Source organism: Gymnoscopelus microlampas (assembly GCF_963454915.1).
Source record: "Gymnoscopelus microlampas genome assembly, chromosome: 19".
Taxonomy (NCBI): domain Eukaryota; kingdom Metazoa; phylum Chordata; class Actinopteri; order Myctophiformes; family Myctophidae; genus Gymnoscopelus; species Gymnoscopelus microlampas.
Window position 1 is genome coordinate 22,825,586 of NC_139956.1, and position 14,293 is coordinate 22,839,878.

The 14,293-nt window shown below is 43.8% G+C and overlaps 1 protein-coding gene across 2 annotated transcripts in view; it reads right to left on the reverse strand.

The window, feature by feature from the left end:
• Positions 1-959: 959 nt before the first annotated feature.
• LOC311035500 (uncharacterized protein) overlaps positions 960-14,293 on the reverse strand; it is a 16,172-nt gene continuing 2,838 nt past the window's right edge. The window contains exons 1-4 of one of the 2 annotated variants that reach the window (XM_084043752.1): positions 13,655-13,757; positions 2,816-2,982; positions 1,957-2,001; positions 960-1,393 (exon numbers count right to left, since the gene is read on the reverse strand). In XM_084043752.1, the coding sequence (XP_083899878.1) occupies positions 1,127-1,393; positions 1,957-2,001; positions 2,816-2,971 (468 nt within the window). In that variant the 5' untranslated portion in view covers positions 2,972-2,982; positions 13,655-13,757 and the 3' untranslated portion in view covers positions 960-1,126. Of the gene's footprint in view, positions 1,394-1,956; positions 2,002-2,815; positions 2,983-13,654; positions 13,758-14,293 lie in introns of those variants that run through there. The other variant, XM_084043753.1, reaches the window with a different exon arrangement.

A 14,293-nucleotide genomic window follows, 5' to 3' on the forward strand; every position in this document is an offset into this window, starting at 1 on the left:
ACTCTACTGTATGAAGAGGGAAGAATGAGGGGATTATGACAGTGGTTCTCAAAGTGGGGTCCAGGGACCCTCAGGGTCCAAATGGACCGTTCCAGGTCTGTAACAGCACAGGTCGATTTGGTTCCATTTGTACAGGGTTATGGTCCTTGAAATTAAAAAGTTTAAAACAACTGCATTGGAGGAATAAGGGTGTAGGGGTATAAGATGGAGATATGAGGGGTGAGGAGAGAGAGAGTGATGGAGTACGAGTGAGGGGCTTGAAGCGGGGTGAGGGGAAGGGGGAGAAGTGGTTGAAATGGGGAAGAAATGAGGAGGGGGCAGGGTAAGCGTGATTTAGATGTAGATCGTTCCAAACGGGGGACAGAGAAGAACCCTTAATCTTTGGCTAGGGGTTCGTATTGTTTGGCGTTCCATGAGATTGAGCAGCTATGAACTTAATGAGAAGACCCCCCCCCCCCCCCCCCATCTGGAACCTAGGACCATGCAGACAACTTTGGTGTTCTTCTGAAAACTACACACTAGACACAGCTTCTCAATCCTTCAACTTTTACTCATATATGGTCCTCCATGTGGGGATACATGGCTGTGTTGCCATGCATCTCTTATCACTCAGTGTTCTCTATTTGGTAATCTGACCTGCTACTGCAACACCATGGAACATTCTGACAGATATATTTAGCAATGCTAAATAAACAAAATGGCTCAGAGAGAACACTCAATAGAAATCCTCCTTGTTAATGACACACTTGAATCTTCATTGTGAAGCAAAGAGAATATTACGTCACACATTAACTTCCATTTCACTCTTTCTTCAAATATATAACCGTTATTATGCTCACATTTTGTACTTGTATCTGTGGACAGGATTATTAATATACTTATGCAGGTTTGATGTTTTCTTTATTCCAATGAAGTTCAGTCTCAACTGCAAGACATACCCAATCCATATAACCATGAACTGAAAGATAACACTTTTATTTAACACATCAAGGTTGGTTTAACGACAACAAACAGCAAAAAATAGCAGATCTACAAGCTAAGTGTAGGGTTTAAGTGTTGAAAGACAGTTTATTATAAAGTTTGAGAAAGAGAAGATCTTTATGAATAGGGACCGGCCTGTGATTTGTCACAACTCTTCTTTCTGAGGCTTCTCTAAATAAGCCAACAACCTTTTTGCTTCATCCAATTTCAGCATCATTTCCTCATTCTCATAAATCATCTTGAACAAGTTCTGTCTGACTTCGACAATCAAGTTGTCCATGTGTTGAAATATGGGCTGCAGCGTCCCCATCTCAGGGGGGCCTCTTGCAATGATGTCCTGCATCGTGTCAGTATGCCGTTCCCATTCAGCGAACATCTCCTCAGAGGTTTTACGGATTAACTTATTTTTCTCCTAGTGGGGCAAAGAAGTTCATATTTGTAGTCTGTTAGCAGCTAGGCATTGTGTAACGTGTTATGTTATAATATTCTGTTTGAGGGTGCTTTGTGTAGGTAACGCACAAGTAATATAACATAACACCGACAATAATATTGTAACGCAACTTACTTTTAATTAAAGTAATACGTTGTATGCAGTATCTTACATTTTGAAAGTAACCCTACCCAACAACACTGTCAGTTATTATGGATGAGTTAAAGTGTACTACCTCTATTCTAATGTGAAATATTATTTTTGTGCTAACAACCCTTTTCATAATATAGTGATTACTTAATGACTCTTACTTAAGTGATTCTACTGTAGCTGACAACCCATTTAGACCTGAGGCCGATTTTAAAAGGTTTTCTGAAAAACGACAGATTTTAATAAAAAAAAAACACCAAAAAATATATTTCAGAATTTGTTGCTATAGTATAGCAACAGCTAATGTTACACACAGCTGTTCCCGGATTGAAAGGTATAACAACGTATAGAGGTGTTCCAGGTCTAAATGGGTTAAGAAGTAGAGATTTTCTCACCTTTGCAGCTTCTGCATTCTGTACGATACGACGTGCCTCCTTCAACTGCAATTAAGAGTAAAGATAAGTGATAAAGATAAAAAAGATATGTGCAGAATAAAATGCTATGCATATCAATGGCTCCTCACCATCCAATCTGGGAACTCATTTGGAGAAACAAAAAAATGCTTTAATGGATCATAGCTCTCCTGGTGGGTGAAATTAAATCCGGTTGCTTGTATTAAGCCTGGTTAAATAGTTTGTCATACTAATAATAATAATAATAATAAACTTTATTTATATAGCACCTTTCATGACATAAATGCAGCGCAAAGTGCTTTACAGAACAAAACAAAAACAAACAAATCAAATGTATAAAATACAATAAAACAGTGACAAAAAACACTGGCATAAAATGAATGGCTAAAACAATACATAACAGGCAGTGAGGCAGTGAGCAAAACAGTAAGACATGAATAACAACACAGAGATTTAGAAGAGAAAAAATCAACTAAAAGCAAGAGTGAAGAAGTCTTGAGCTGTGCTTTAAAACTGTCCACAGAGGGTGCCTGTCTTATGTGTAATGGGAGTTTGCCAGACCATTGAGAGCTTTATAAACAAGTAAAATATTTTTTAAATCAATCCTAAAAACAACCGGGAGCCAATGTAGTGATGCTAAAACTGATGGTGTCCACTGTCCACTGATTATACATTAAGATGATTCATGATATGTGGTGTTTCAAATATAGCCACATTGAGACTCACCTGAATCATATATAATAAACATACAGCACAGAGAGAACATATAATAGGGGTGTGAAATAGAGAATTATAATAACATGATTAGTCACACAAATACAGCAATTCCTTAATTACTCACCTTACTGACTGTAACTTCACCTGTAACTTCACCTTCAAAAGTAAAGTTACTTTCCATGCAGTTGTCCAGACTCAGCAGACACAGCAGACTGAACATCAAACCCAGCACTCTGGTAGTTCCAGTCATACTCCTGGTCACTCCTTTGTCTCCAGACATTGTTGTTCAGCCTAGAGGGAAGATCACTACAGTAAGTATACAAAATAGCCAGCATATACTACAGGACATAGACAGATGTATTTTTTTAAAAGAGGCTAGACTGACTGGAAAGCTGCTGGCCAGGAGGTCAAGGCCGTGCTGGACTGTCAACTATGCTGCTGCTTGTTTTTTATTCTCTCAACTTTCTCAATAAAACCTTCTATACTTCACCCTGAGTGGAATATATAATAGTACTGCTAGAGCCTGGAGGCTTTTCAATACAGAGGTTGCAGTGAGAGGGAAGATCACTACAGTAAGCAGACAGACAAGAATACAGGACTTTTAGAGCAGTGGTTCTCAAACCTTCCGTCAAGGACCCCCAAATTGATGTGTTTTTGGCCGTGGACCCCATTTGAAAATATATTTTGTGGCAGGGACCCGCAGAAGATAAGATTTGTGTCAAGATTTTGCTGTGCAAGCGCTGTGAGCTTGTATATATGCTATTTTTGAATAGCCAACGTATAAAATGATTGTGATGTTGTATTAACACATTTTGCTCTGGACCCCCTGGAACTGTGAGGCTGTGACGTAAGGCATTTAAACAGTACATCAAGTACACTTATCTATGTGCATTATTGCAAGTGAGCAAAACAAGTGTGACAAGGGTGAAATGAGGGGTTCTTAAAACTTTTGTAATTTGTTTTTATTGGTGCTTAATGTGTATAATTGCCTCATTTAACCCCACCATCTTATTATTTTTGTACCAATTATTATTACGCACTGTATTGTTTATAATTGTTTTCCCCATGATCCCCTGGTCACATGTATTGAGAGACATTGAGTGGCAGAGCGGCAGTCACGCGGTCACGCCCAAGGCCACGGTCATGGCCAATGTCCCCAGACAGACTGTCACCACGGACAAATGAAAGAAGAGGGAGGTGTGGTTTGGCAGGTACAAAAGCGGAGGCGGGACCGTTTGAAAGAGAGAACAGAGCACCCAAGTGACAGAGGCGTCAGTGAGGAGAAGGACAGCAGAGGGGAAGGTTGTGCCGAGACACGGAGTAGAGGAGTGCATAGATGAAGTAGACATACCAGCCACCTAGGAGTTTGGAAGCCGAGGTGTGCCTACATTCAAAGGAGAAACCAAGAGGAGAAAGCGACCGAACCGAAGGGGAGGAAGAGGCGAGTGAGACCAGACCATATGAGAGACGAGTGAGACCAGACCAGATAAGGAGCGCTGAGACTGGAAAGTGGCGATAACGTTGCATACGCAACCAACTCAGCGCCAGGTGTAAAAACCTGGCTGGCGAGTGAGTATTCGAACAAGCAACGTTGAATCCCTGTATAACCACTGCCTGAGACAACGCAAATGTATCGTGTAAATGCACAGTGAACTGGTCTAGATCTCTATAATTGCAGGCGGAGAGAAAGAAGAGAGAAGACGAAGACGACTGGCCTCAAACCCTTTCCCATCTTACCCCCATATATGGACATGCAGCATTACCCCTGAACAAACCGTGTTGAGTATCTTGAAGCACTTTATTGGCACAGCACTTTACTCGAAAAGTATTTGTTGCACAGAAACCCCCCATGCTAAGGAACCCTTGTGATTAAGCCCCGCGTAATTTGCACAACTTTATAATTTATTTTATAGTTGTTGTGTAGATTAATTGTGTTTTGTATGTTTATATAGGTTTTATTAGTATAGTGTTTATTTGATTGTTTTTAAGGCACAGAAGCCAATGTATTAGGGACCCAATAAATATGACTTACCTTTTTTGATACACGGTATTCGTGTCCAGTTTCTTAAAGGGATATTCTCATGCCAGTGTTGTATTCTCAAAACCAAAAGTATTGAAACTTACCAGTTAACCTCGAACCTGTGAAAGCCTGAAGAAGAAGTTAAAGTGTATTCAAAGGGGACTTCCCTCTATAACAAAAGTGGCGTAGTCGACAAACAATTAGTTCAGATAGGACTCACAGTAATTACGCACCCAGCACTTTATTGTGCATTTATATTTTATTGTTGTGAGTTTTATTCTGGATTATTTATTAAAGGAGAAGAGTGCAATAGTACAAACAAATTGCAAGTCAAATGTGATACAATTTCGGCCTTGTTCACATATTTGGCGTTGGCGGCAGGACTGGTTGAGAACAAACACATGAGAATACCCTTAAGAGAAACTGTACTGTTTTGTTGTTTTTGTTGCTTTTTGTTTTTTGCTTTACGGATTCAGAATGATGATGATGGCGGTGTATCCCGGTGCCCCATGGTTACCCACCTTTGGTGGAACAGAAGGCGAGAGTAAATATAGGGAATGGAAAGACCAGATTAGAGGATTATTAAGTACCCAGGAACTACCAGAAATCAGGAAAGTTGCTATTATAATTAAAACGCTAACCAACGAAGCTAAACGGCAGATTAGTGTGGTTGAGGAGGGCGAACGCGACACAGTGGCAAAAGTTTTTCAATACTTAGATGCTTTATATAAAGAAACTGTCTCTGTCGCAGAAATGCGCTCACTATTCTATCGGTGCGCACAGCGCGCAGGAGAGAATGTACAAACTTACACCCTGAGACTTAGAGAGCTGTTTTGTGGGCTGCGGCAGCACGACCCAAGCACCGCTCCCTCCGAAGCCATTCTTCGTGATCAGTTTGTTATGGGTTTAGCTGAGGGCCCCCTGGGCCAAGCCTTAAAAATATATGCTCGACGACACCCAGATGAAGATTTTGCTGCTTTACGCGAAGAAGCCTACCTGTTAGCTGCTGAACATGGAACTACTGAAATAACGTGCCACGCTGTTAATCCTATTTCTGTCCCCTACCCTTCTCAGGACCCTGCTTGGAGAGAAAAATTAAAACAGGAAATCATGGACGACGTAAAAACTCAAATGCAAGGATTCACGCAGGAACTCATGAAGGAAATCAGACCGCTCCTCCGCACTGGCACCAATGACGCACGAGCGCGCACTCCACCGCCACCTGAGCGACGGTATACGGCCTCTCAGCGCTACGAATGGGATGAAGGAGGTAGGCCGATATGTAGCCAGTGTAGACAGGCGGGTCATATAGCGAGATTCTGTAGATCCGACCGAAGTCAGTTAAACTAGTACGCCCTGTCGCCGAGGTCCGGGGGGCAGAGGTGCAACGTTCACAAAAAAAGTTAAGGGCCAATGAAGTGTTTGTGGGGGAATGTCCGACAATTGGGATAACAATGGGGGGAGTCCAAATGAGGGGTTTATTAGATACGGGGTCTCAAGTCACATTGATGCAGCAGAGTTTGTTTAACGAAAAGTTCTCGCAAGATAAAATGGAAAATGGGCCTCTGGTGTTTAGCCTACGGGCAGCAAACGGCCTTGATCTACCCTATTCTGGCTATGCCATATTCGATTTAGAATTAGAAGGACTGAAAATACCGGGAAGAGGAATCGTAATTGTAAAAGATGAACATTGTATTGAGCCGCTGATCATTGGGATGAACGTAGTCCACGCAGTGTGGCATGCATTATTTAAACTCTCTGGGAGGTCTGTGTTTCCATGCCAACAGGAGAGGACACCATGGAAAAAAGCATTCGCCGCCTGTAGGAGAGTGGAGGCAGTGACCCACGAAGACGGAGCATTGGGCTATGTGTGGCCTGTCGGCCGACGGAGAATCCGAGTCCCCGCCCGCAGTGAGTTAGTAGTATGGGGCCGTGCCTGGAAAGGTCCAAATGGAGCCGAATACGAGGCCCTGATGGAGGCCATGCCGGAAGGAACTGATCTGGGAGTGGCCCGAGCGTTGGTCACCGTGCGTAATGGCCGAGTCCCCGTGCGCATCTGCAACCCCCACGCGTATAGCGTGACCGTGGGCAGACATCAAAAGTTAGGGAAGCTATATCCAGTGGAGGAGGCCGACGTCCGTGGACGACGAGACCTGAACCTGTCCCTAGGAACCGACGGAGCCGTGGAAGTGTCCCTGGTGAGCATCGAAGACGAGGGACCCGTGAAGACCTTACCTGAGGAGATGGAGGCGTTGACCCGGCGAGATGACCTACCTGACCAGCAGAGAGAAGAGCTGCATGCGATGATGTGTAAATGGAAGAAGGTGTTTGCAGTCCATAATGAAGATTTTGGGCAGACGGACGTGGTGCAACACCAAATACCAACTGGAGACGCGGCACCCATCCGCGAGAGGCACCGACCGCTGCCGCCCTCCATGTATAGAGAAATGAAGACCTTATTGAGTGACATGCTGGACAAGGGAGTGATAAAAGAGAGTTGCAGTCCCTGGGCAGCGCCCATTGTCCTGGTGAAGAAGAAAGATGGCAGCTGGCGTTTCTGTGTCGACTACCGTAAACTGAATGCCGTGACGCACAAAGATGCCTTCCCTTTACCTCGGATTGAAGAGACTTTAACAAGCCTGACCAAGGCTCAGTGGTTCTCCACACTCGACCTGGCCAGCGGTTATTGGCAGGTGGGTATGGACCCTCGGGATCGAGAAAAGACAGCGTTTACCACCCCTTTAGGACTGTTCGAGTTCCAACGTATGCCGTTCGGTTTATGTAACGCCCCCGCGACCTTCCAAAGATTAATGCAGCGATGCTTGAGTGGCCAGGTGACAGAGTCATTATTAGTGTACCTCGATGACATTATTGTATATTCACCTGACTTTTCCTCTCACATGCAGCACCTTGACCAGGTTTTCGAGCGGCTGTGGAGACACGGATTGAAACTGCGCCTCGATAAATGCAAGCTTCTCCAACCGGAGGTAAAGTTCTTGGGCCACGTTGTAGACAAAGAGGGAGTGCGCCCGGACCCTGAAAAGTTGGCTGCGGTAAGAGACTGGACCCCACCCTCGACTGTCCGCGAGGTCCGCCCTTTTCTAGGTCTGGCTGGTTATTATCGCCGCTTCGTGTCCTCATTTGCTGCCATAGCTAGGCCGTTAAATAGTTTGTTGATCGGAGTCCCGAATGATGTGAAGTCCCATCAGTGTAAAATAGAGTGGTCCCCTGAATGCCAAAACTCGTTTGATGCTCTTAAAACTGCCCTTACGCAGGCTCCAATACTGGCTTATGCAGATTATGATCGACCGTTTGTAGTGTATACTGATGCGAGTGGCCGCGGGCTCGGCGCCGTTCTGGCACAGGTCCAAGATGGCCAGGAGCGAGTAATCGCCTACGCCAGCCGAAGTCTACACCCTACCGAACAAAATGATGCAAATTATAGCTCCTTTAAATTAGAACTCTTGGCACTTAAATGGGCAGTGACCGAAAAATTTAAAGATTACTTAACTGGCGCTCATTTTACGATTTATACAGATAACAATCCTGTTGCGCATCTTCAAACAGCTCGACTAGGCGCGGTGGAACAGCGCTGGGCAGCCCAGCTAGCATCATTCACCTATGATATAAAGTACCGACCTGGAAAAAGCAATGCGAACGCAGATGCCCTGTCTAGGTTCCCTGTTCAACCTGTAGGAGTGGCCGTAGTGGAGTTGGCACCGGTGGAGAGAGAGGACGGTTGGGCTGGAGCTGAGTGGCGGGGAACACAGGATCGAGATCCGGACATCCAGATGGTGAAGAGTTGCGTAGAGCGGAGGAAACTGCCTACCCTTATGGAGAAGAGGAGTTGGTCACGGGAAGCCAGGCAAATGTTACGACAGTGGGACCGGTTGCGCATCAGAGACAATGTGTTGTATAGGCAAGTGATTGATCAGCATACACAAGAATGTTACTTACAGCTTGTTTGTCCAGGGGCGCGACGAGAGGAGGTGTGGAAAGGACTCCATGAGGCCTCGGCACACGCCGGAGTGGACCGGACTTTGGCGCAGCTTCGGCGCCGGTTCTACTGGCCGGGCATGGAGGGGGCGGTGCGACAGTTCCAGCGAGGTTGTGTTGCCTGCAGCCTACTGAAAGACAGGATAGAGCCCAGGGCCCCCTTACAGCCATTCGAAGTATCGTATCCTATGGAGGTAGTGGCTATTGATTTTCTCACATTAGGTAGGCCGAATGACGCATGGCAGAATATTCTTGTAGCAACCGATTTATTCACCAGGTACAGTTGGGCTATTCCAACGCGTGACCAAACTGCGCCCACGACTGTCCGTGCGCTTTGGACACATATTATTCAGCCATTCGGTTGCCCGGCTCGTTTCCATTCGGACCGAGGCCCGAATTTTGAATCCGAATTAATGCAGCAATTGTGTCATACATACGGTATTACTAAGAGTCGCACCACCCCTTACCACCCAGCTGGTAATGGGGGGGTGGAGAGGTTTAATCAAACACTGTTAAACATGTTGCGCTCTCTAGATACTGATCGCCAAGGCAGATGGAATGAACACTTACCTGAGTTAGTACACGCTTATAACAATACTGAACATGGTGCGACAGGTTATGCGCCTGCGTACTTAATGTTTGGTCGCCACCTGAGGCGTCCGGTAGATGTAGCATTAGGAGTACCGTTGTCACAAAATCGAATGGGAGTGGGAGATTGGGTGCAAGATCACCAGAAACGAATGGCCACAGCGTATAGGACAGCCGAGAAAAAAATGGTGCATATAGCAGGACAGCGTAAACAGGTCTATGACCGCCGAGCCGGTATGCCACCATTGTTACCTGGAGAGAGGGTGTGGGTACGAAACCGGAACCGACAGGGACAAGGTAAACTGGGCCCATGGTGGGACCCAGAACCTTTTGTGGTATTGGAAAGGGTGGGGGATGCGGGCCTAGTATACAGGATCCGACCTGAAAAAGGAGGGCGAGATAGAACGATCCATAGGAATGCATTAAAAGTGTGTATAGCCCCCAGGTCACCGATGGAGAGCCCCGAACCTGCCCCAGTAGCCGAACCGGTGGGACCAATATGGCCGCCTTATGTAGGGTTTTTCCCCGGTCCTAGGGAACCTGAAGGTCCGCGGCGCTCTGGAAGAGCGAACCAAGGACAGCCACCTGAGAGGTACGGGCATGACGTTTAGAACCAGTTGCCAGGGACTGCCAACGAAAAAGTAGGGGGGAATGTGACAAGGGTGAAATGAGGGGTTCTTAAAACTTTTGTAATTTGTTTTTATTGGTGCTTAATGTGTATAATTGCCTCATTTAACCCCACCATCTTATTATTTTTGTACCAATTATTATTACGCACTGTATTGTTTATAATTGTTTTCCCCATGATCCCCTGGTCACATGTATTGAGAGACATTGAGTGGCAGAGCGGCAGTCACGCGGTCACGCCCAAGGCCACGGTCATGGCCAATGTCCCCAGACAGACTGTCACCACGGACAAATGAAAGAAGAGGGAGGTGTGGTTTGGCAGGTACAAAAGCGGAGGCGGGACCGTTTGAAAGAGAGAACAGAGCACCCAAGTGACAGAGGCGTCAGTGAGGAGAAGGACAGCAGAGGGGAAGGTTGTGCCGAGACACGGAGTAGAGGAGTGCATAGATGAAGTAGACATACCAGCCACCTAGGAGTTTGGAAGCCGAGGTGTGCCTACATTCAAAGGAGAAACCAAGAGGAGAAAGCGACCGAACCGAAGGGGAGGAAGAGGCGAGTGAGACCAGACCATATGAGAGACGAGTGAGACCAGACCAGATAAGGAGCGCTGAGACTGGAAAGTGGCGATAACGTTGCATACGCAACCAACCCAGCGCCAGGTGTAAAAACCTGGCTGGCGAGTGAGTATTCGAACAAGCAACGTTGAATCCCTGTATAACCACTGCCTGAGACAACGCAAATGTATCGTGTAAATGCACAGTGAACTGGTCTAGATCTCTATAATTGCAGGCGGAGAGAAAGAAGAGAGAAGACGAAGACGACTGGCCTCAAACCCTTTCCCATCTTACCCCCATATATGGACATGCAGCATTACCCCTGAACAAACCGTGTTGAGTATCTTGAAGCACTTTATTGGCACAGCACTTTACTCGAAAAGTATTTGTTGCACAGAAACCCCCCATGCTAAGGAACCCTTGTGATTAAGCCCCGCGTAATTTGCACAACTTTATAATTTATTTTATAGTTGTTGTGTAGATTAATTGTGTTTTGTATGTTTATATAGGTTTTATTAGTATAGTGTTTATTTGATTGTTTTTAAGGCACAGAAGCCAATGTATTAGGGACCCAATAAATATGACTTACCTTTTTTGATACACGGTATTCGTGTCCAGTTTCTTAAAGGGATATTCTCATGCCAGTGTTGTATTCTCAAAACCAAAAGTATTGAAACTTACCAGTTAACCTCGAACCTGTGAAAGCCTGAAGAAGAAGTTAAAGTGTATTCAAAGGGGACTTCCCTCTATAACAAAAGTGGCGTAGTCGACAAACAATTAGTTCAGATAGGACTCACAGTAATTACGCACCCAGCACTTTATTGTGCATTTATATTTTATTGTTGTGAGTTTTATTCTGGATTATTTATTAAAGGAGAAGAGTGCAATAGTACAAACAAATTGCAAGTCAAATGTGATACAATTTCGGCCTTGTTCACACAAGCATGGTTATTTTTGTGGATAAATGCAGTTTTTGTTGTATTTTTATTATTCATTCTTTGTTCTTTTGTTCTTTTTGTTTTTTGTACGCGTTCTAATTCAGTGATCTGACTGCCGCAGGAAAAAGCTATTTCTAAGACACCTCAAGCAGATGCCAGAGTGTGTATATATTGTGTGCACTTCCCCAGTTTCTTTCCCCCTTTATAATAATAATGTGCATAGTGTAACTTTTTCAATTGAACAAAACTTATTTTTGAATTTCAGATCTATAAACAATATAAAACTTAAATAGTTAAATTAGCTGAACATAGAATTCTAATACATCGGAAGTCACACAAATGTTAGTAATTACAGTATTAATCACAAAACTAGAAAGTACTGTTCCTGAAGAGGAACAGTGTGGGATCGCTAAGAATGTTGAGCTGATATTAAGTATTGATAGTGTGTAGTGTTATAGTAGGGTCATAATACAATGACATCAGTATTATGACGTCACTAGAATGGCATTACCATTCACTAGAATGGCATTATGCATTATGACGTCACTGAATGGCATTTCTCCATTGAAATGACATTAACGGGGGGGAATAATAATAATAATAAATAGTGAAGATAACATTAGTGTGGTCGCTAAAGCGATCCCACAATAATAAATAGTGAAGATAACATTAGTGTGACCGCTAAAGCGATCCCACAATTACAGTATTAATACCAATTTCTCCAGTGGTAGGCCTAATTGTATTTCAGAGTGTTGTGCATATCTCGTCATTGGTGTGGATTTCAAGCTAATGGCAAATAGCCTCTCTGTCTTCATTTGCATGTTAGAAGCCACGACTGTAAAATAAAAGTTTGAAAACCCTGTCAATTATGTCATAGGAGCCTGCTACAGTTCAATACTTTTTAATGTTTACTTTCACTCTCTATATAACAGCCATGGAGGTCGTATGATAACACTGTACGTACACCCCGTCTGTCTCCTTCATTATGATGCAGTCTCACTGCTCCCTTAACAGACGACGTCATACTGGCTGCGTGCAGCCAGTATGCGCGCAACGAAACCCATTATATCAGGTCTCGTTAGGACGCGTCTCACTAGCCAACACACACAAGAGGGGGTTGGGGTGTGCTGAAACCAGTGCACCCCGAAACAGGTTGGGAATTGATTGCGTGAAACAATCACCTGTGCGTCCAGGCTCAATGTTAGTAAACAAATAATTGGTCTATTAGTTCCTCCTGTACAAGTGTGCAGTAAAATCACTACTGTACAGTATATGACACCGGTGAACAACAAATCTCTTTTTAATTTATAGTACCTCAGCTTAGTCCCAATGCATTTTCCTAACACTCCATGTGGTTTGTGATGATGAGTATGTCAGAAATTATCTTGAAAAATAGCATACTGATTAGTACATACTGTGTAGCATTTGGTATGCACTTTTGGACACAGCCTTGTTGTAATTCTTGGAAATAGAGACACTGCAATATCCTCAGCTTTAAATATTATGTTCTCTGTGACAAATTGTCTTTAGATGTGAGACTTGAAGTCTTTTAAAAGGCTTTCAAAAGTATTTTCAAAGATTTCTAGCGTGATAAGGTGTCTTTTAAAAGTGTTTTTAAAATCTTTTCAAAGTTTTGTAGTGTATGGTAGGCATAAGATTGCAGAAGCTGCGTCTGGCTTGAGACTAGTCCGCTGTGCCTGTGAGTCTGTGACACAGCGCTTCCTGTTTAAAGATAGTTTATGTGAAGTTCCCCGACATAATGGCTGAATCTGACATAAATCTTTTTTCTTCTTTTTAACCAGATTGAGCTAACGCTGAAGGTTTTGTGTTCCTATGCGAGGCATTTATTCTGTTTGGTAAATCAGGATCTCTGTTTAGCTCAGTAGGTCAAGTTGGCTGGTTGAACAGGGACTGTTGTCTCAGTTAGGACTGGTGGCATAACATACAGTAGTTACACCACCGGGCACAAGTGCAGGCTATTTCAGACGGGCCCCCCTCCACCAAAACCCCTCCAGTGGTGGGTGTGCTAATTTTGGAACACACACACACACACACACACACACACACACACACACACACACACACACACACACACACACACACACATAGATTCCGCAAGTGGACTTGACACACAAATACACATACATAAACACACACATGATAATAAAAAAAAACTCATATTACTGTCAACTTTAAAACCAGCACACTTTTAAAACCAACATAAAAATGTAGGACGTTACCTTCAACACACGACAAGCTGGCAAATAAGCAGTTTACAGACTCTCTAGAGTAGGTACATGCACTGTGTATGGCTCATGAATGTGCACCGTGCACTGGCAGAGGCTGTCCCGCCTTTCATTTGTCACATGATGAAATAGAGATGTGACATTGGACAACAACATCACCCAGCATAGGCTTATGACAAACTTCAAATAAAATAAGAAAGTATTCATTTAATTGAAGATTTCTTTTGCTGAGTTTTTATAACTTATTAACATATTTTGTTAATTTTGTTAATTTTACCAAAACACATTAAAACCATACAGCAGGACACTGATTGTAGTTTGATATGAGTTGCTAACTTCTTTTAATCTGAATCACTTGCAAAGGGCCCATTCTCTGCCCAACATACCGCAGGTGGGCACGGGCCCCCACCCAACTGTCTATAGCTACGCCACTGGTCAGACCCATGTGTTTACAGGATAATGGAGATGACACTTGCAGAATGTTTCTTATTTTGAGAGCATCGTTCCACTTTAAAGCATTAAAACATAGAGGCTTACTATACAATGCAATTTTTTTACCTTCATTAACCTGCAGGGAAGGTTCGCTGAGAACAAATTATCTTTTTCAGGAACGCCCTCCTTCAACCTTTAAAT